We start from the raw sequence: 24,371 nt of genomic DNA on the forward strand, positions 1-24,371 counted from the left end.
TCAAAACACACATGGATATACCTAGTCGTGATATGAAGGGAACACAGCCCACCTCGCTCTCGTCAAAACACACATGGATATACCTAGTCGTGATATGAAGCGAACACAGCCCACCTTGCTCTCGTCAAAACACACATGGATATACCTAGTCGTGATATGAGCGAACACAGCCCACCTCGCTCTAGTCAAAACACACATGGATATACCTAGTCGTGATATGAAGCGAACACAGCCAACCTCGCTCTTGTCAAAACACACATGGATATACACAGTCGTGATATGAGGGAACACAGCCCCCCTCGCTCTCGTCAAAACACACATAGATATACCTAGTCGTGAAATGAAGCGCACACAACCCACCTCGCTCTCGTCAAAACACATGGATATACCTAGTCGCGATATGAAGGGAACACAGCCCACCTCGCTCTCGTCAAAACTAACATGGATATACCTAGTCGTGACATGAAGGGAACACAGCCCACCTCGCTCTCGTCAAAACACACATGGATATACCTTGTCGTGATATCAAGGGAACACAGCCCACCTCGCTCTCGTCAAAACACACATGGACATACCTAGTCGTGACATGAAGCGAACACAGCCCACCTCGCTCTCGTCAAAACACACATGGATATACCTAGTCGTGACATGAAGGGAACACAGCCCACCTCGCTCTCGTCAAAACACATATGGATATACCTAGTCGGGATACGAAGCGAACACAGCCCACCTCGCTCTCGTCAAAACACACATGGATATACCTAGTCGTGATATGAAGGGAACACAGCCCACCTCGCTCTCGTCAAAACACACATGGATATACCTAGTCGTGATATGAAGGGAACACAGCCCACCTCGCTCTCGTCAAAACACACATGGATATACCTTGTCGTGATATCAAGCGAACACAGCCCACCTCGCTCTCGTCAAAACACACATGGATATACCTAGTCGTGATATGAAGAGAACACAGCCCAACCTCGCTCTCGTCAAAACACATATGGATATACCTAGTCGTGATATGAAGCGAACACAGCCCACCTCGCTCTCGTCAAAACACACATGGATATACCTAGTCGGGATATAAAGCGAACACAGCCCACCTCGCTCTCGTCAAAACACACATGGATATACCTAGTCGTGATATGAAGAGAACACAGCCAACCTCGCTCTCGTCAAAACACACATGGATATACCTAGTCGTGATATGAAGCGAACACAGCCCACCTCGCTCTCGTCAAAACTAACATGGATATACCTTGTCGTGATATGAAGCGAACACAGCCCACGTCGCTCTCGTCAAAACACATATGGATATACCTAGTCGTTATATGAAGGGAACACAGCCCACCTCGCTCTCGTCAAAACACACATGGATATACCTAGTCGTGATATGAAGGTAACACAGCCCACCTCGCTCTCGTCAAAACACACATGGATATACCTAGTCATGATATGAAGCGAACACAGCCCACCTCGCTCTCGTCAAAACACACATGGATATACCTAGTCGTGATATGAAAGCAACACAGCCCACCTCGCTCTCGTCAAAACACACATGGATATACCTAGTCGTGACATGAAGGGAACACAGCCCACCTCGCTCTCGACAAAACACACATGGATATACACAGTCGTGATATGAAGGGAACACAGCCCACCTCGCTCTCGTCAAAACACACATGGACGTACCTAGTCGTGACATGAAGGGAACCCAGCCCACCTCGCTCTCGTCAAAACACACATGGATATACCTAGTCGTGATATGAAGGGAACACAGCCCACCTCGCTCTCGTCAAAACAAACATGGATATACCTAGTCGTGATATGAAGCGAACACAGCCCACCTCGCTCTCGTCAAAACACACATGGATATACCTAGTCGTGATATGAAGGGAACACAGCCCACCTCGCTCTCGTCAAAACACACATGGATATACCTAGTCGTGATATGAAGGTAACACAGCCCACCTCGCTCTCGTCAAAACACACATGGATATACCTAGTCATGATATGAAGCGAACACAGCCCACCTCGCTCTCGTCAAAACACACATGGATATACCTAGTCGTGATATGAAAGGAACACAGCCCACCTCGCTCTCGTCAAAACACACATGGATATACCTAGTCGTGACATGAAGGGAACGCAGCCCACCTCGCTCTCGACAAAACACACATGGATATACACAGTCGTGATATGAAGGGAACACAGCCCACCTCGCTCTCGTCAAAACACACATGGACGTACCTAGTCGTGACATGAAGGGAACCCAGCCCACCTCGCTCTCGTCAAAACACACATGGATATACCTAGTCGTGATATGAAGGGAACACAGCCCACCTCGCTCTCATCAAAACACATATGGATATACCTAGTCGGGATATGAAGCGAACACAGCCCACCTCGCTTTCGTCAAAACACACATGGATATACCTAGTCGTGATATCAAGGGAACACAGCCCACCACGCTCTCGTCAAAACACACATGGATATACCTAGTCGTGATATGAAGGGAACACAGCCCACCTCGCTCTCGTCAAAACAAACATGGATATACCTAGTCGTGACATGAAGGGAACACAGCCCACCTCGCTCTCGTCAAAACACACATGGATATACCTAGTCGTGATATGAAGAGAACACAGCCCAAACTCGCTCTCGTCAAAACACATATGGATATACCTAGTCGTGATATGAAGCGAACACAGCCCACCTCGCTCTCGTCAAAACACACATGGATATACCTAGTCGGGATATAAAGCGAACACAGCCCACCTCGCTCTCGTCAAAACACACATGGATATACCTAGTCGTGATATGAAGAGAACACAGCCAACCTCGCTCTCGTCAAAACACACATGGATATACCTAGTCGTGATATGAAGCGAACACAGCCCACCTCGCTCTCGTCAAAACTAACATGGATATACCTTGTCGTGATATGAAGCGAACACAGCCCACGTCGCTCTCGTCAAAACACATATGGATATACCTAGTCGTTATATGAAGGGAACACAGCCCACCTCGCTCTCGTCAAAACACACATGGATATACCTAGTCGTGATATGAAGGTAACACAGCCCACCTCGCTCTCGTCAAAACACACATGGATATACCTAGTCATGATATGAAGCGAACACAGCCCACCTCGCTCTCGTCAAAACACACATGGATATACCTAGTCGTGATATGAAAGCAACACAGCCCACCTCGCTCTCGTCAAAACACACATGGATATACCTAGTCGTGACATGAAGGGAACACAGCCCACCTCGCTCTCGACAAAACACACATGGATATACACAGTCGTGATATGAAGGGAACACAGCCCACCTCGCTCTCGTCAAAACACACATGGACGTACCTAGTCGTGACATGAAGGGAACCCAGCCCACCTCGCTCTCGTCAAAACAAACATGGATATACCTAGTCGTGATATGAAGCGAACACAGCCCACCTCGCTCTCGTCAAAACACACATGGATATACCTAGTCGTGATATGAAGGGAACACAGCCCACCTCGCTCTCGTCAAAACACACATGGATATACCTAGTCGTGATATGAAGGTAACACAGCCCACCTCGCTCTCGTCAAAACACACATGGATATACCTAGTCATGATATGAAGCGAACACAGCCCACCTCGCTCTCGTCAAAACACACATGGATATACCTAGTCGTGATATGAAAGGAACACAGCCCACCTCGCTCTCGTCAAAACACACATGGATATACCTAGTCGTGACATGAAGGGAACACAGCCCACCTCGCTCTCGACAAAACACACATGGATATACACAGTCGTGATATGAAGGGAACACAGCCCACCTCGCTCTCGTCAAAACACACATGGACGTACCTAGTCGTGACATGAAGGGAACCCAGCCCACCTCGCTCTCGTCAAAACACACATGGATATACCTAGTCGTGATATGAAGGGAACACAGCCCACCTCGCTCTCATCAAAACACATATGGATATACCTAGTCGGGATATGAAGCGAACACAGCCCACCTCGCTTTCGTCAAAACACACATGGATATACCTAGTCGTGATATCAAGGGAACACAGCCCACCTCGCTCTCGTCAAAACACACATGGATATACCTAGTCGTGATATGAAGGGAACACAGCCCACCTCGCTCTCGTCAAAACAAACATGGATATACCTAGTCGTGATATGAAGCGAACACAGCCCAACTCGCTCTCGTCAAAACACACATGGATATACCTAGTCGTGATATGAAAGGAACACAGCCCACTTCGCTCTCGTCAAAACACACATGGATATACCTAATCGTGATATGAAGCGAACACAGCCCACCTCGCTCTCGTCAAAACACACATGGATATACCTAGTCGTGATATGAAGGGAACACAGTCAGCCCACCTCGCTCTCGTCAAAACACACATGGATATACCTAGTCGTGACATGAAGGGAACACAGCCCACCTTGCTCTCGTCAAAACACACATGGATATACCTAGTCGTGACATGAAGCGAACACAGCCCACCTCGCTCTCGTCAAAACACACATGGATATACCTAGTCGTGACATGAAGGGAACAGAGCCCACCTCGCTCTCGTCAAAACACACATAGATATACCTAGTCGTGATATGAAGCGAACACAGCCCACCTCGCTCTCGTCAAAACACACATGGATATACCTAGTCGTGATATGAAGGGAACACAGCCCACCTCGCTCTCGTCAAAACACATATGGATATACCTAGTCGGGATATGAAGGGAACACAGCCCACCTCGCTTTCGTCAAAACACACATGGATATACCTAGTCGTGATATCAAGGGAACACAGCCCACCTCGCTCTCGTCAAAACACACATGGATATACCTAGTCGTGATATGAAGCGAACACAGCCCACCTCGCTCTCGTCAAAACACACATGGATATACCTAGTCGTGATATGAAGCGAACACAGCCCACCTCGCTCTCGTCAAAACACTCATGGATATACCTAGTCGTGATATGAAGGGAACACAGTCCACCTCGCTCTCGTCAAAACACTCATGGATATACCTAGTCGTGATATGAAGCGAACACAGCCAACCTCGCTCTCGTCAAAACACACATGGATATACCTAGTCGTGATATGAAGGGAACACAGCCCACCTCGCTCTCGTCAAAACACACATGGATATACCTAGTCGTGATATGAAGCGAACACAGCCCACCTTGCTCTCGTCAAAACACACATGGATATACCTAGTCGTGATATGAAGCGAACACAGCCCACCTCGCTCTGGTCAAAACACACATGGATATACCTAGTCGTGATATGAAGGGAACACAGCCCACCTCGCTCTTGTCAAAACACATGGAAATACCTAGTCGCGATATGAAGGGAACACAGCCCACCTCGCTCTCGTCAAAACACACATGGATATACCTAGTCGTGACATGAAGGGAACACAGCCCACCTCGCTCTCGTCAAAACACACATGGATATACCTTGTGATATCAAGGGAACACAGCCCACCTCGCTCTCGTCAAAACACACATGGACATACCTAGTCCTGACATGAAGGGAACACAGCCCACCTCGCTCTCGTCAAAACACACATGGATATACCTAGTCGTGACATGAAGGGAACACATCCCACCTCGCTCTCGTCAAAACACATATGGATATACCTAGTCGGGATACGAAGCGAACACAACCCACCTCGCTCTCGTCAAAACACACATGGATATACCTAGTCGTGATATGAAGGGAACACAGCCCACTTCGCTCTCGTCAAAACACACATGGATATACCTAGTCGTGATATGAAGGGAACACAGCCCACCTCGCTCTCGTCAAAACACATATGGATATACCTAGTCGTGATATGAAGCGAACACAGCCCACCTCGCTCTCGTCAAAACACACATGGATATACCTAGTCGGGATATAAAGCGAACACAGCCCACCTCGCTCTCGTCAAAACACACATGGATATACCTAGTCGTGATATGAAGAGAACACAGCCAACCTCGCTCTCGTCAAAACACACATGGATATACCTAGTCGTGATATGAAGCGAACACAGCCCACCTCGCTCTCGTCAAAACTAACACGGATATACCTTGTCGTGATATGAAGCGAACACAGCCCACGTCGCTCTCGTCAAAACACATATGGATATACCTAGTCGGGATATGAAGGGAACACAGCCCACCTCGCTCTCGTCAAAACACACATGGATATACCTAGTCGTGATATGAAGGTAACACAGCCCACCTCGCTCTCGTCAAAACACACATGGATATACCTAGTCATGATGTGAAGCGAACACAGCCCACCTCGCTCTCGTCAAAACACACATGGATATACCTAGTCGTGATATGAAAGGAACACAGCCCACCTCGCTCTCGTCAAAACACACATGGATATACCTAGTCGTGACATGAAGGGAACACAGCCCACCTCGCTCTCGACAAAACACACATGGATATACACAGTCGTGATATGAAGGGAACACAGCCCACCTCGCTCTCGTCAAAACACACATGGACGTACCTAGTCGTGACATGAAGGGAACCCAGCCCACCTCGCTCTCGTCAAAACACACATGGATATACCTAGTCGTGATATGAAGGGAACACAGCCCACCTCGCTCTCGTCAAAACACATATGGATATACCTAGTCGGGATATGAAGCGAACACAGCCCACCTCGCTTTCGTCAAAACACACATGGACATACCTAGTCGTGATATCAAGGGAACACAGCCCACCTCGCTCTCGTCAAAACACACATGGATATACCTAGTCGTGATATGAAGGGAACACAGCCCACCTCGCTCTCGTCAAAACAAACATGGATATACCTAGTCGTGATATGAAGCGAACACAGCCCACCTCGCTCTCGTCAAAACACACATGGATATACCTAGTCGTGATATGAAAGGAACACAGCCCACCTCGCTCTCGTGAAAACACACATGGATATACCTAGTCGTGATATGAAGCGAACACAGCCCACCTCGCTCTCGTCAAAACACACATGGATATACCTAGTCGTGATATGAAGGGAACACAGTCAGCCCACCTCGCTCTCGTCAAAACACACATGGATATACCTAGTCGTGACATGAAGGGAACACAGCCCACCTCGCTCTCGTCAAAACACACATGGATATACCTAGTCGTGACATGAAGGGAACACAGCCCACCTCGCTCTCGTCAAAACACACATGGATATACCTAGTCGTCACATGAAGGGAACACAGCCCACCTCACTCTCGTCAAAACACACATGGATATACCTATTCGTGATATGAAGGGAACACAGCCCACCTCGCTCTCGTCAAAACACATATGGATATACCTAGTCGGGATATGAAGCGAACACAGCCCACCTCGCTCTCGTCAAAACACACATGGATATACCTAGTCGTGATATGAAGGGAACACAGCCCACCTCGCTCTCGTCAAAACACACATGGATATACCTATTCGTGATATGAAGCGAACACAGCCAACCTCGCTCTCGTCAAAACACACATGGATATACCTATTCGTGATATGAAGGGAACACAGCCCACCTCGCTCTCGTCAAAACACACATGGATATACCTAGTCGTGATATGAAGCGAACACAGCCCACCTTGCTCTCGTCAAAACACACATGGATATACCTAGTCGTGATATGAAGCGAACACAGCCCACCTCGCTCTCGTCAAAACACACATGGATATACCTAGTCGTGATATGAAGCGAACACAGCCCACCTCGCTCTCGTCAAAACACACATGGATATACCTAGTCGTGATATGAAGCGAACACAGCCCACCTCGCTCTCGTCAAAACACACATGGATATACCTAGTCGTGATATGAAGGGAACACAGCCCACCTCGCTCTCGTCAAAACACACATGGATATACCTAGTCGTGATATGAAAGGAACACAGTCAAACTCGCTCTGGATAACACACATTTAGACATACCCAGCCGTGATGTGACTGGAACACATCCAAACTCCTCCGGTCAATACACACGTATACATACTTAGTCTTGCTCGACACACCCACTGAGTCTCCTTCATAGCGTGGGGCGCAACGTCGGGATGTTTTGTCAGTCTGTTGAACAGGTCGGTGGTCCCACTCTTGCCCTGCCCTATGATGTAGAAGTAGGGCAGGCAACGCAGCACCCTCGTCTCCCCCGATCCCTTCCTGCTGGCTATCTCCGCCAGGGGGGCCCTGCTTGGTTCCATGCCCCAAGGGCAGTGGTTCTGTGTAACGTTGTGCACCCACCAACAGGGGCTGGTAAACTCTGACAGAGGCTGTGGTACTTGCTGTGGATAATAACGTCACACATTGTACACGGTAGAACCCTCATCGTGATATCAGGAACATTGTGTTGTCCATACTCACCAACATCGCTGTCAACGTTGATTAGTTTGTTGTTTAACGCCCCACTCAGCAATATTCCAGCTATATGACGGCGGTCTGTAAATAATCGAGTCTGGACCAGACAACCCAGTGATTAATATCATGAGCATCGATCCACGCAATTGGGATCGATGACATGCATCAACCAAGTCAGCGAGCCTGACCACCCGATCCCGTTAGTCGCCTTTTACGACAAGCATAGTCGCCTTTTACGGCTAGCACGGGTTGCTGAAGACCTGTTCTACCTAGGATCTTCACGGGTCCGCTGTCAACGATGATCCCTTTGGCCAAATATATTTGCATAATTTACGAAATAAGCATATTTTGAGAAATTGGAACAAACGTTATCAGGTAAGGGTGACTTTTTTAACAGTTTAACACAACACAACTAAGTTATGACGATGAGACCAACGACATTACCATTAAACCAGAAGAATAGTACAAGAGAAATACCACGGAATTGGGTGAGTGAGAGCATGTTGTTTAGCTCCGCAGTCGTCTGTATTCCAGCCATATGATCGCGACCTGTAACTGTTCGAGTCTGGACCAAGAAAATCCAAATCAACGGTCCCTTGAAGATTCCAGATTAGAATTGGTCTTCAGCTACCGGTGCTTGTCGCGACTAACGGGATCGGGTGGTCAGGCTCGCTTAATTGGTTGGTGCATGTCATCGTATCCCAATTACGTAGACCGATGCTCATGATGTCAATCACTCGACTTTCTGGTCCAGATTCGATTATGTACAGACCGCCGTCATATAGCTGGAATATTGCTGAGTGCGGCGTTATACAACAAACAAACAAACAAATCTCAATCAACCACCACTGACACGATCTGTTTTGTTGCCTCTGGTAAGCATAGATTGCTGGGACCCTACACATGTGTATCGGCTATTTTAAAATTATTAAAAGGTTCAGTTGTCTACGATTTTCAGCTTATCGCCGAGTTTCGGACGTACTCAAATAATTACCTTGTGTTCCTATGCTGACATTGACAGTGGTAGTGTTAGACCCTCCGAGAACTTGTATCATAGGCAGTTTGGCAGGGTATATAGGTTTTAACAGGGAGTCTATATATTTTAACAGGGAGTGTATATACGTTTTATATATTCCCTTAATTAAGTAAGTTGATTATATCTATTTAAATAAACAGAGTGCTGCTAATACAAATTATAACAGCAGCTGGGGTATCATTACCATGGCCAGCAGCACAGAGTCATGTGCGGGTCAGCGGGTTGTAGTTAATGCCAGAGAATGGCCGGTTGGCCACTGAAGCTTAACTTTGTGGAAGAGGTGCGGGATACTGCAGGCTGACCATGTATGTAACGTAACACGATACATTGCAGTCTGACAGTGAGGGTTAAAGATAGTACGCTTTCTGTTAGTCGGGACGTGACCCTCGGACAGCGGCTAGGCAGATTGGCTCTCTTACGCCTCAGAGATCCTGCTTGGCCATACTTCTATGTAGTTATATAGACATATTAAGATCACGAATAAACGTTGTGGACCCACAGACGGACTTGTGTGTTGTCATAAGAGAAATATCCGGTAGAGCACCAACGTCTACCTAGGATATATTGGTGGAGCTTCGATCCTCGGTACCCCAAACCCAATGCAACAAGATAAAGAAGTTTGTCAACACAAAGTGAATCGTTATTTCGTCTGGGGTCCACAACAATCACGACAACAACCAACAACCAGCATTCTGGTTCGTCTATCCTCAAGCTATTCTGTGCTCATCATTATTGTCATCATTGTTCTTACTCGGAGACATTGTTACCACCCTAAAAGGCCAACCCCTTCAGCCGTCCCGGGGACCAGCAACTTTTCCAGGATACAACAGAAAAAGAACCCAGGATTCCTTGTTTCGTCACACCCCTCCCTCAACCATCAAGAGGTGATTTCGAAGACTGACATTTTCATCGACGACCACTGTGTTAACAACATCAAGTTCCACTTAACCAAGACATTTGTTTCATTCCGGTAATTCCTGTGTGTTAGTGCCAGCCACTATCTCAAAAGAAACAGTCCTCAAAGGCATTGTGATTTGCAGTGAATATTTGTTGTAATTAATGTGCTATAACCCTTCATATTTGTGACATTCGTAGGAACAGTTTTGGTAAGCATTATTTCATATATTGTATTACAATCAACAAGAATGACTTTTTACGCTCTGAAACCCCTCAATGCCAATGAACGTCTTCCCCTAGCCTCCCCCGAAGAAACTATTTTCACTCCCCGATGGGAAACCTTGTATGCAACCGGGTCACCACGACCTCGTTCACCACAGCCTCAACACCCCCAGGACCCCCAACAAACTCCCCCATCTTACTTGCCTCCTCCATCACAGTGTACCTCCCTCTCCTCCCCACCCCCCTCCCAATCTGAAATACCTGAAACATGTCAGCTGACCAATCGCCCGAGACCACACGCTGATAAACCTTCGTCCACTGATGATCGCACCTCTTTATTAAGACTCATTAACTGCTCCCGCCTCCCGCTCTCCATGTATGATGGCAAGGATTCCATTGCTGCTGTTTCATGGCTGAAACGCTTTGAAAACTTTGCTTCAGTACAAAAGTATTCTGAGGAAGACCAAACAAAAATATTCCCCCTTTATTTAACTGATCTCGCAGCTGAATGGTACGATGGTATCAACAATATTTCACTTATGTCTTGGTCTGAGTTGAGACAAGCCTTTTTACGGAGATATGCACCTTCCGCAGTAGGTCTTGTAACTCGACAAAATGATTTATTGGACAGAAAACAGAGGGAAGGTGAACCTTTCCGATCATTCCTCCAGTCCATAAGACATGAGGCAGAGCTTCTACAAAGAAATGAAGACATGTACATCAAAGATCTTATTCTCCGTAATGCTCTTCCCAATATCCGCATGTTCATCCTGACACGCCCCCTCACCTCCTTAGAACAGGTCACAGATAGTGCGGAGATAGCCGAGGCCATGTCAGGGTGGACTGACTCCAGATCTGATGAAACCATGACCGCTATAAATGAACTCACAGTTAAAGTCAATACTCTCAACACCCATCATGTCAATGCAATAGGATCAGATACTGGGCCAAAGAAAGAGCATTCATGTCAGTCAGGATCCATTCCATCACCATATCCCCAAGCACAAAATGTGAACCACGGGTCTCAGTCCCCAACTCATCAACCCAGGTCATCACAATACCGACCTTGCATGTATAATCAAGGACCCCAATCTGTGCCCTTTAACGACTCCATGGGATTCCAATGTGAAGATAACGCTCGTTCTCTTGACCAGTTCATGTGGTATCATCAAAACCTCTTGCTACGATGTCTTAGTATTGCTCATATGTTCACCACCCTCATTTTGACCATGTACCCTTTTGTAAACCTGGTGCTAACGAAACTCAACCCATACCTATCAACAGTCTATTAACGCTCATAGGATTTAATGTTCTTGTATTAAAGTGTACCCTTGGTGCGAGTGTGTGACAATGATGTCGAATTGTTTGAAGTTAATTACATCATTAAAAACAGTGTATTTTATGCAAGATGTCTGATTTTTTACGTAATATATGGATTATGACTGTGGAATAGTGCATCATTTTGTGAGTGTTCAAATATCATTATGTAATGTTCACATGTCTACTAGCCATTAACAGGTGTTCAGACGTATCATCTTTCATTATCTTTCATTTGGTGTTCCTTAGTAACTGCTCTTACCCATTATAGGCCTTTGCTAGCGGGGGTTGGAAATGAGTAGTTACGATTATCTGTCCCTATGTGATTCTTAATACATCATTGAAAATGAATGCATATATATTCCCTATGTGAGCTGTTGTCTATTGATGAAAAATGTCAATCCTGTTTGAAGTATAAATGTGTGTTGAAAGTAGGTTTAGAATAGGCTTGTCTTATGTACTGTAAAGTGGAGAGAGAGAGTGAAGGAGTAAGATAGCTGCTGATAGGATAAATGAACAAAGAGATGACAGAATACAAAAGAAAAACTGACATGTATGGTAGATAGGGTGGGTCAGAGAGAGAGAGAGAAAGGAAAGGAGAGAGAGAGTAACAGAGAGTGAGAGGGGTGTAGTGTGGGTGCGAGAGAGAGAGAGAGGAGGGAGAGAGAGAAAGGAAAGGAGAGAGTGAGAAGATATAGCGTGGTTGCGAAACAGAGACAGAGAGAGGTGAAGTGTAAGCGCGAGAGGACAGATGTAGAATTGGGTGAATGAAGTGTTTGTCCGCATGGGAATTATGAACTGACAAGAAAAATAGAATGAAAGAAAGTGAGTGAAGCAGAGCATAAGTGAAAGCGTTGTTTGTGAGGAATGGAAATAACGAGAAGAGGGAATAAGAACAAGACAGAGCAACCGCTGTTATAGTCATCAATGTCTTTGTTCATTTTTTTAATTGTACATATTCATGTATTGGTATATTTGTAACGTGTAACTTCCTTGTCTGTATGAATAGCAATGCATCGATGTAACCACTGTATTCATTGTACGTATGTAGTCATATTGTCGTTACTGGAAATATTTCTGTGTGAAATTGTATCCAGTTCGACAGCAGTGTTTGTAGATAAAAAAAAAAATCGTGGTCCACACACAAAATGATGTACATTACATCAAATTCTCAGTTTCAATTTTGTCCAGTTAAAAAAGGAAAGAAAAATTGCTTTATGTACTTTTTGCTTGTTTATACATTTCATATTGTTTTAAATATGTGGTTATATTGATTGATTGTCCACCGTTCCTCATTCCCAATTCCTTATAAGGACGTGGGACACGTCCTTCTTTACAGAAATGGCATATATCATAGGCAGTTTGGCAGGGTATATAGGTTTTAACAGGGAGTCTATATATTTTAACAGGGAGTGTATATACGTTTTATATATTCCCTTAATTAAGTAAGTTGATTATATCTATTTAAATAAACAGAGTGCTGCTAATACAAATTATAACAGCAGCTGGGGTATCATTACCATGGCCAGCAGCACAGAGTCATGTGCGGGTCAGCGGGTTGTAGTTAATGCCAGAGAATGGCCGGTTGGCCACTGAAGCTTAACTTTGTGGAAGAGGTGCGGGATACTGCAGGCTGACCATGTATGTAACGTAACACGATACATTGCAGTCTGACAGTGAGGGTTAAAGATAGTACGCTTTCTGTTAGTCGGGACGTGACCCTCGGACAGCGGCTAGGCAGATTGGCTCTCTTACGCCTCAGAGATCCTGCTTGGCCATACTTCTATGTAGCTATATAGACATATTAAGATCACGAATAAACGTTGTGGACCCACAGACGGACTTGTGTGTTGTCATAAGAGAATTATCCGGTAGAGCACCAACGTCTACCTAGGATACTTGTGTTGAATTTGAATCAAACAGATACTATTTCAACATTATTATTGTAGGCAAAGTTCCACAATATTGACAATTTATATATAATTTATTAAAATACGACAGTGCGACAACATGTGTCTCATGTGTCTCTGGGTTTGATATCGTAATTTGAAACCTCTGACAGACAAATGCGAATCGATTATCTTGTTTATTATGTTACATACGTTTGTGGTGACTTATGGATCCTTTCGCTAAACGATGATGGTTGCTATATGTGGCCATAGTTTACTTTATATGAAAGGATATATTTTTTCATAATAATTTACTTTTGTTTTAAAATGAAGATCTTTCTGTTTGTCTTTCTTGTTTGATATTGAAAACTTTTCAATTGCGTTTCTTTCCAGATTTTCCCTGTGGGGATTCCAGGTTAGAATAGTTCCCCAGCAGCCTGGCTAGTCCTGAGAGGCCACCAAACAGATCTGGTGGTCAGGCTCCGTGACTTGTGAGGGAGTGAGTGAATGAGTTGGGTTTAACGCCCTATTAACATTATTCCAGTTATATCGCGGCGTGTCAGCTTAATGTGGGAGGAAAGCCCAAAGTGATGCAGGTCTCAAACGTTTACCACTTCGGTGAAACCCACGATCACGGGTATGGTGCTGACAAAGCTAGAAACATAATTGGGGTGAACCGGGATTCGAACCCACAATCACAAGTCTCTGGCGTGCCCAAGGGACGCAACTCTGCAAAGCGAATCGCGGCGCCTTAGACGAGGGTCATCTCCAAATTCGAAGAACCGCCTCCGTGGTCTAATGGTAGATCCCCAGCCGCGTCATACCAAAAGACGTTAAAAGATGGTACTTGTTGTTACCTTGTCTGGCGCTAGGTATTAAGGGGCTAAAACAAGGACTGGTCGGCTCGGAGTCAGTATACTGTGTCTGAGTGGGGTATTCATGTTAAACTGCGGCTTGGTATCTGTGTGCTAGCACTATAAATCGGCATCAGTCCGGACTAGTACAAGCAGTCACACACACACACACACACACACACACACACACACACACACACACACACACACACACACACACACACACACACATACACATTCATGCACGTCGCTAAATAAGTGCAATAATCTTGGACGCGACGTTAAACCCGATTTCACCTCACCTCACCTAATTCGAAGACAGCGGGCGGGAGAAAGACCTAGCAGCATGCAGACGACCAGTGGATCAGCGTAAAAACAGTGAGGTTGCAGGATTGATTCTCGTCATGGAAATCCATGGCACAAACCAACATTAGATGCAAATTTAAAGGATGTTTCTCAGCATGCCTCTCAAGTATTGCGTCGCACAAGGTTACAGCGAGATAGCAAGATATATGCAGTAATATAAACAAGTGGCAGTAGGTTCCTAAGGTAAGATAGAACAAAGTGAAGTAGGTGACTGGTTGATTTGCCAGATTGTCTGAAGTACAGGGAATTGTTGCCATCTTGACTTATCATGACTCACGTTTTATGTGATGTCATGTGCAAATAAAGACTAGATTCATGTCAAATGACTCATCTAAGTTTCCAGTTTCATCTTATGGACATTTCACGTAACACTTGTATGACGACTACTACTCACCAGTTTCATGAGGTCAAGGTCGCGCCACAAGGTCATGTTGTGGCGAGCGTGTATCAGGTACTTTACCGCAGCGAGGAAAGCATCATCCCTTGCATGGTATCCCCAAGGACGGCCGGAGTTGTTGGGTCGGTTCTGCAGGTGTGACGGCACTCTGTGTTCAGCTCTCTGCATGTGTGAGACTAACTGTAACATTTGTCGGTGTATCACTTGAGCCTGTTCCAGTTTGAAAGGGTGCAGCATTTCCATCACGATGTTCCTAATGCAGGACAAAAGAAAGACAACTCCAAGAAATGTTGCCACGATGGTCAGCTTATTCCTTCCTTTGAGCTTCATGCTGGAATGACAGAGCGTTCATACATTTACGTCTGTAATTTTACAGAATCAGTCACATATGCTTTATCTGTCACCAGACACTAGTGTTTCACTCCACGGCGCGCAACAGACTTGTAATTGCACCACAGCTGCGTAGCCAGATATTGGGAAGGTCATATATTGAAACAATTGATATTTATATATTAATATAATATAATTATATGTGCTATCATATAACCAATATTTCTTGATGGAGCACCAAATTAACGAAGCCACAATTTAATAAAAGTAACTGTATCATTGGTGGGAGCTTTGTCGCCAAATGACACGGGTCCAGTGTACGAAAACACGCACGTCAATACAGATAAGAGGCCGCAGATATGACTAAACCTCATTTCAAGTCTTATTTTTCTCAAACTTGTTGTTCTACGAAAAAAATAGAGAATTATAAGAAATACGTTTAGACTTTCAACGAACCTGTGAACAAAGGACCGTACAATAACTAGAGTATCACAGACACATTAAAACTAGCATGAAACCATAAACATGAATCAGTATACGTCACAATTCACGATAAAAACGATCTAGAAATCGCCAGCAACCAACAATACTAGGCACCAAAGGGGATCCGGACATACAGGATCTCTGCAACCTGCACGGTTTCACAGCAGCATTTACACTAACCCTTCAGCTGCCGGCGATTGTTGTCAATTTTAGCCATCAATTAAAATTATGAATATACGATTATCACAAATGTGGTAGGCCTAAATTTCTCTTTGAACGATGTGGAACTTAGGTTCTCTCTCAGGGGGACAATAACTTCACAGTGCATTTACCCCTTTTGAGGAAACATCCACTGACAATTTCAGTTGCTAATTTAATCTAGCAATTTTATAACATCTATTTTATGACAAAATATCTTAATCAGAATTTTGCAAAAAACTGTTTTCCTTAAGTATAGGAGAAACCATTTCTACGAGGGATTACCAGCGATTGTAAACCCTGACATGAGGTAACATACCGAGGGGGACGTAGGCCGTAGGCCCCCAAGGTATGTCACCGAATGTCAGGGTTTACAATCGCTGGTAATCCCTCGTAGAAATGGTTTGTTTAACTTATAAACCGACTCATCGCATAGACAACGTTTTATAACTATTTTATAAATAACTGCAATAAAAACTCTCAAATGTATAACCTGTATCGGAGATGAAATATCGCCTGCAGTCGTGAACTCGGTTCAATGAAACCGGTGACCTCAGCACGGTGCGAAATCTGCACGTGCGTCTCGTAGGCTGAGACTATTACACGTTTTGCTTTGACTGACGTTCATTAATTGGATCCCAGGAGAAAGACCTGGATGATTTTCAACTTCGTTTTGGGGAACCAATGACGGAGGAGATCATGGGAGAGAAGATGAAAAGTACTGTTTCTAAGCAAACTGGAATGAAAAATGACTGGGCTGTGGGTATTTTCAAGCATGGCAACAGGAGAGAATGCAACGCTCAGTCATTCTGCAACCTTTTTGATGACGACAAATTTAAAGAAGCGAGAAAATCTCTCGATGCAGTAATGAAAGAAAGGAGTGGTCAGGGATTCGGCGCGTCAACACGCAAGTCGACAGAAGTTATGTCCGAGGAGGAGGAACAGCAATTGTGGGAGAAGGGTATGCTTTGAGACTCTACTCCCCAGACACTACTGGATACAGTTTTGTACCTAACTGGTGAGTGTTTATATCGTACTAAAGGGCAACGAACATCTCTGCTCAGCTGAGTCGAAAATAGGCTATATGTCTGTCAATTCCGAATATGTATTTATTTATTGAAATAAAATTGAGTGGTTAATTTGAAATTTGTTTTAGGTCTCAATTTTGCATTGCGGGGAGGAGAGGAGCACCGCAATTTGAGGATGTTTAACATCATTAAGTTGTACAATCAAGAAGCTGTGTGTCAAGGCTGGCATCGTTGGGAAGAAAACTAACCACTCGCTTCACGAGACTGCTGCCACTCTACCAAGCTAACATAGATGAGCAGACCATTTGTGACCAAACTGGGCATCGAAGCGAAACCGTACGTGTGTACAAGCGTGCAAGGGAAGATCAGAAAGCGGTTGTTTCCGAAATTCTGTCGAAGGCCTGTAAAACGGAGTCAGCTTCCTGCACAGCATCTTCTACTGTTTCTTGTGGTGTTGACCTGGGTGAACCAACCACAGCCGGCGTAAAACCTGGAATCTCTCTGACATTCAACTCTCTGAAGTGAAATAAAGCTTGGCATCTCTTGTTGTAGTTTTTGTTCTATCAAGGGTTTACAATGATTGTAGGCCCTCCTGCGAGATGTAACAATCGTTGTAATACCTCCTACGAGGTGTTACCACAATTTCAAAAACTCCATATCGAGTTACACAAACAGCCAGAAGGTTTATAACAGATAATATTTAAAATATTGATCTCGTGTGATCCATACTGCGAAGATAATTTAACCCAATGTTGTTTAAGGGACTACTCACCAGCCTCTACATACACACTTCAAAATTGGAGGCTCCAAGTCAAAGCCTCATTTAATCTAAAAAAAAATTCATATTGCTTTTACAAGCCCTGCTCTGGCGGACATCGTGGACCTGATTATCATGAGCAAACAGGGTAGAACCCGTGCGCACCTGAAGTGCCTGTCAGTTAAAACCAGGGATAAAAACTGAGCCAAAAAGTCTCGCAATCTAAAGTCATGAAAATCTTTTGAAATATAGAGTTTCCATGCAGTGTCATATATCCTTTTTCTAGATAAAAAAAGATAAACACTGCCCAGTGCTTGTTTATGACTAAATGGCTAGTGGTACTGCGATTTTAACTTAAACCACATTGAATATTTTTGAATAGTTTCTTAATGTGAAGTTTTACACGATATACGACTTTTCCACTGGACGACAAACTGACGTTTATATGTGTGTAACGACACATTTTGACGTTCATACGTTATTCACAAGACTGCATTCTTTAAATGACGTAAACACTGACAAACTACTTACACATACCTGGGAAAACCTCTGGGAATTCCTTTGCATACATACAGAATCGTTGTTTCTGAGCATTTTTACCCTTTTATCTTGAACGATGCGTTTTAGCATTCATTGAGAAAAGTAGGACAGTTTGACTGCTTGAACGTGCACAAATACCCTCGCTATGACCGATCCTGGTGAAGAAAATGAAGCAATGCACATCCAAACTATTGTATCGACTCGATTCTCGTCCAGACTGTGAGTGAAAGTCTTCAGCAATCTATGTTGTTGTTTGTTTGTTTTTTTTGTTTTTTTTTGGGGGGGGGGTTCCTACTGTTTTGAGCATTTTTTATTACTGAGATAAATAGTTAGATGTAAAAGAATGTTTAACCAGGGTTTCACCAAGTATATTTGCAATATTCGATTTATCAGGTTACAATTGATCCCTATTTATGAGGTTGTGTGTGCTACATTTCGAACACTTACCCTTAATTTCCTGAGTCATACCATCTGTTTCATGCCATCGACGTGGGCGTACGTGAATGTATTTCCGACACATAGTTTTGCCAAGACGTATTTGTTTTGTTTCAATGTACGCTGGGCTTTATCATTGACAATTTTCAATGTATTTAGATTATGTACCATTGGATGGCGTCGGGAGTACTGTTCAGACTTTTCCTTTGCTCTCATAGCTTGTTTGCATTGTGTACGTATATGAAGCTTTACAGGGGACTTCGGAATACATTCATCAGCTATTTTATGATGTTTGTATAGGGTCGGGAACATAAGGTTTTAGCTTGTTAGTGCAAAGGATTTCACATAACACCAAGCTGGCTTCAGCAAAATTCCATCTTGATGATGGAGGAGCAACAGATGGTGTCACATATTTTAATATAACAGGAAGAGGGTCACTTCCACAGAGTTCATTGTGGACTGACCAATCAAATTCGCCTAGTTATTTAATATCTACAACTGACAAGAGTACGTTCCAGTTGCAGGATATAGATATGCGTTTGAACCATCATTTAAAATGCGTAAATCGTAAGTTACCCTTTGTATTGCTTTCATCATTACCCAGAAGTGGGTTATGGTCATTTAACGATTTAATGATCACACGTGGCATAGGGAACTGAACATGCAGTTCCTGAAGATCAGGCTGCCGACGAGAATGCGATGTAAGAACAATATGCAATGTTATACGTCTTGCAACAGCCTGAAGAGGAGCATTTAGAGGAACAGGCACCCTGCCTTACTACAACCGCAGATTCCCCAATAACTTGATCACCTGGTGGAATGTGTCACCAACACCCCATTCCTTGCCGTAAAAGGCGAGTAAATTAGGCAACCCGTTTAACGTGGGTTGCGAACCTGTGTCGGTGGAGGATGGGAGTCTCGTGGTTGAGGGCACTGGAGCCAGTTACAGGTGTCCCTATTACCCAACATACCACTTACTTCACCTAGACGGGTTGTAGAATGGGCCAGCTTCTATCAATCAGCTGGTCGAACAATGCCCTGTACATCGACATTTGAATTTTTCAAAACATTATTATCATAACAATTGCTTTTATTTATGATATATCAATTCTGATATTATACATTTTGCCTATGCCAGAAGGCAGTAGCTCGTGGGCCAATCTGGTTATATAAACCTCTAAATGTTGTGTTCTCTAGAAATGTGGCATGGACCGAACCAGCCTGGCACTTATTCATTAAGATATTATGGCTGTTCATGTTTGTGTGGAACCTTTGTAGCCGTGGTGCTGCAGTCAGGATTTCGCTCCAACATCGTCCTTCGATAGCTTGTGGGGAGCAAGGGTCCTGAATTATATTATTACACAATGTTTCAACACACTCAATCATGTTCATGTAAGTATTACGAACCTATACACAGAACTGCATTTCTTAGTTCTCTTAGCTCCTCCAAATACTGTTTTGGGCCTCGGTTTATTGTTACTGCATCAGCATATGGCATTTCAATGAAATTAAACCCGTTTGCTATCTCCAAGGACATTGAAAGTGTCTGCGGAGAAGAAACAACATGGTAACGTAGACACAATATATCGATAACAACTTCTTTAAAGACTGGGAAGGCAACGTTTCACTATAGATTCCCTTATACCGTGGTCAAGCAAGACTGAATGCTGAACAACGTGCAGAATCTATATAGTAGGTGGAGGATTAACAGTAACAACAATTACATTTATGAGTGGGACAACATGAGTAGGTTAAGTAATGACAACAGAAGGTTGATTGGTTGGTTGTTTAACGCCGCACTCTGCAATATTCCAGCTATATGACGGTGGTCTGTAAATAATCGAGTCTGGACCAGACAATCCAGTGATTGATATCATGAGCATGACAAGCATCAACCAAGTCAGCGAGCCTGACCGACAGATCCCGTAAGTCGTCTTTTGCGACAAGACAACAGAAGGATAATACTGTAACAACATGATGGACACACCTTTGAAAAGGTTCACTCCTGGTTGAATATACACAGAGGCAACAATATGTTAACTTCCTGTGAAGCAGTACGTTAACAACGAGGTTGTTGTCTCGGTGCACAAGACACTGAACTCCTGTCAACCTATCATTGGTGACTATGCAGTGTGTGCGTCTGTTGTTGTGGAGCTCACGAGTGCTCAGAGTGCAGGAATGAGTCCATCAAATGTGCAAACTGCGTTGGTGACCATGCTGCTTCAAAAGTCTGCACAGTATATGCCTATGAATCCCAAATTCTTAAAATAAAATATACACACAATATATCTTATCACGAAGCAAAGAAACTAGTTCAACCTCCATCCGAAACTACTGCTGCCAAAACATATTCTGCTCCTGTTAACAAAGTTATTCGTTTCAACGTGTTGGCAGATAATCCGTGACCACATATCTCAACGTGAGTTTCACAGGCCGACCAAGAACCAGAAAAAAAAAGAACCATAAAGCAGAGGCGATATTACGATTCCGACTATGTCATGAGCCTGTGTTTATGAATCACTATCAATAAACACTATCTTTATAAAGAAGTATACAATGAAGAATCGTCTCGTATTTCGTCATTTGGAATACGAATACAATCTGACATTTCTGCTGATACAATCAATCTTGAAAATATAGATCCAGCTCAGCTCTTGTCTTCTCCAACATGGCAGTTGTGGCAGAAAACAGGTGGACCTAACATTAACTGATCTAAACAAATAAATTAACTCATCAACAGGAATAGGTTGAATCAAGAAACACATATAATACTTACAAATCAATATTTACAGATGGATCCAAGGATAGTGATGCAGTTGCCTGTGCCACCGTCTTTGGATCCAGGACTATCTCTTCCAGATTACTTGGTAACTCCCATTTTCTCAGCAGAAGCAAATGTCATTTCAACAGCTGTTCAACATATCAGTAAACAGTCAAAGTACAAGCAGATTACACAATTTTCAGATTTTCTTTAGGTATCCAGGCTATTAACATATCATATGAAGATCCACTTTTAAATGATATTGTTGAATTGCATATGAACTTGCTACTGGCCAATACCACATGGTCTTTTGTTGGTTACAAGGCCGTGTTGAAATCAGTGGGAACACAATGGCTGATGCTACAGCTAAAGCACCACTCAACAAATCTGTGACACCACTTCTAGATCCATACAGAGATATATCAACCCTCTGATCAGCGATTTAATGCAGAAGTTGTGGGACACCCAGGTAATTACACCGACATTTAAACTTTTTTTACCACACACCAAACATCTTAAAGTTATCTTTCTTGAACAATCAACGAATATTTCACCGTGAGGCAATACAGCACTGACACTAGTGAGTGAGTGAGTGAGTGAGTGAGTGAGTGAGTGAGTGAGTGAGTTAAAATTTATCTTCACGTCGGTAATATTTCAGTTACATCGTGATGAGGGAAAGGGATACATTAATAATTCAAAAATTTAGATTCTATAAAACCTGTTGACAAATAACAGTACACTAACTAGACTATCACATATATAGATTTAAAACTAGCATTTAACCATAGAAATATGACTGTTCACAACACTACATTATAAAATTACCTACAGATCACCAACAACCAAATTTAGGCCAACATACTAGGAACCATGAAGATTTACCGGACTTCTGCACACCTACAGGATTTACACCATCTGTCTGGCTACCCAGCGATTTGTAGAATGTTTAACGAAATAGTTGAAATCAACTCGTATACTACGATTAAAACCATGGGGGATGGAAACTGCTTTGAATGATTTGGAAACTTCCGTATCCTCGCAGGGGAACAATTATTTTACGTAACTTCAAACCGATTACAATTTGAACACTTTCCCTGGGCTTGCCAGAAACGTATGGTTGTGAGTTCAGGTCCCAGTTCGCTCCGATTATGTTTCTAGGTTTGTCAGCACCATCCCGGTGCTCGACGGTTTCACCAAGATGGTGAACGTATGAGACCTGCATCTTCTCTGGCTTTTAAAAGAAGCATTAAACCAAACTCACTCACTCTCTCGCTTTCATTAGCGCAGAGAGGTTGTTGGAGTATATGTCATCATTTCGGTCAAGCCTTTCAAAAGCTTGTGAAGTTGGTAAGGACAATTTGAAGGAATCCCATGACAAAATATACGTGCATTATGACAAAAAGTCTCAAGAGAGAAATTTCAGTCTTGGCGATTATTAATCTCTGGTCGACCATAACGTGCTAGGTACCACGGTCCATATGTTATTGACAGAAACGTCTGGCTATGACTAAAGATACTGACTATCATCATAAAAAGACACAGATTTGCCATTTCAATGGGATTAGAAAGTATCATGAAAGAAATAGTGTAGCGCTATGAGCATCCACTTGGTGAATGGAATCTGGCGCATTATAAATGCACTTATATTATTAATGATACCGTACCTGTTCAGATCCGTGACTTTGTTCAGTTTGATGGCTTTGCTGATTATGCTTGTCTTAAACTAAACTATTCTGAAGTCCTAGCTAACTAGGATGCTCTATTAGGTCATCTCATAGGCCAAGGTCATGTATAGCCCGTACAAGTAAGGGTGGAAGCTATTTCAAAATTCCAAGTTCCTCCAAACAAAAAGGAACTTATGATGAGATTTCTTGGTTTCCTCATATCGAGGAAATATGGTACATTTTATATCGATTTGATAATACGATTTTGTAGTTTTAGGTCGTAGCTCGGACTGCATCAATGATGAGATTACAAGACTTAACGAAGTCAATGTCGTTTACATACAAATGAAAGTTTATGAATCTGACAGGGACATGTTTGCTGTCGTCCAATGCTGGCTCCTCTGCAGCCTAAAAAGCGGCTGTTCAATCATACCCCATTTCCATTGGCAATCACCCAATCAAAGGGAGGTTGCATATTTCATTTCCCAAATATGACTTGGTGCGTCCAGACGATGCAAAACACGTTTGTTTGTTTTTCAACTTATTTTAGAAAAATCATGTTTTGAACCCTTTTTGAACGAGTCAAGATTATGTTATTTTGAACTTTAGTTATATTTATTACATTTATAACAAACTGTGACCCCTTTTTGGAATGTTCTAAGAAGGCTGACACCTGTGTAGGTAAGCATTGCAAGAGAGCCCTGTTTTCAGAACGCCCTTGTCGTCCTGGTAGAATTGAGATACACCTATTGTGTTTTGAAATGTGATGTAGTCCCACTGTAGAGTAGATACTTCTTATTAATACATTTCAACCCTCAC

At 43.5% G+C, this 24,371-nt stretch overlaps 1 protein-coding gene across 1 annotated transcript in view; it reads right to left on the reverse strand.

The window, feature by feature from the left end:
- The window catches only part of LOC124149678 (carbohydrate sulfotransferase 15-like), a 78,047-nt gene extending 62,323 nt beyond the window's left edge, over positions 1–15,724 (reverse strand). Inside the window, exons 1-2 of the mRNA XM_048398169.1 lie at positions 15,354–15,724; positions 8,020–8,305 (exon numbers count right to left, since the gene is read on the reverse strand). Coding sequence (XP_048254126.1) covers positions 8,020–8,305; positions 15,354–15,686 — 619 coding nt within the window. The 5' untranslated portion in view covers positions 15,687–15,724. The remainder of the gene's footprint in view (positions 1–8,019; positions 8,306–15,353) is intronic.
- Between the last annotated feature and the right edge of the window lie 8,647 nt (positions 15,725–24,371).

The sequence above is a fragment of the Haliotis rufescens genome, unplaced genomic scaffold (genome assembly GCF_023055435.1).
Source record: "Haliotis rufescens isolate VD_foot unplaced genomic scaffold, xgHalRufe1.0.p SCAF_18, whole genome shotgun sequence".
Taxonomy (NCBI): Eukaryota; Metazoa; Mollusca; class Gastropoda; order Lepetellida; family Haliotidae; genus Haliotis; species Haliotis rufescens.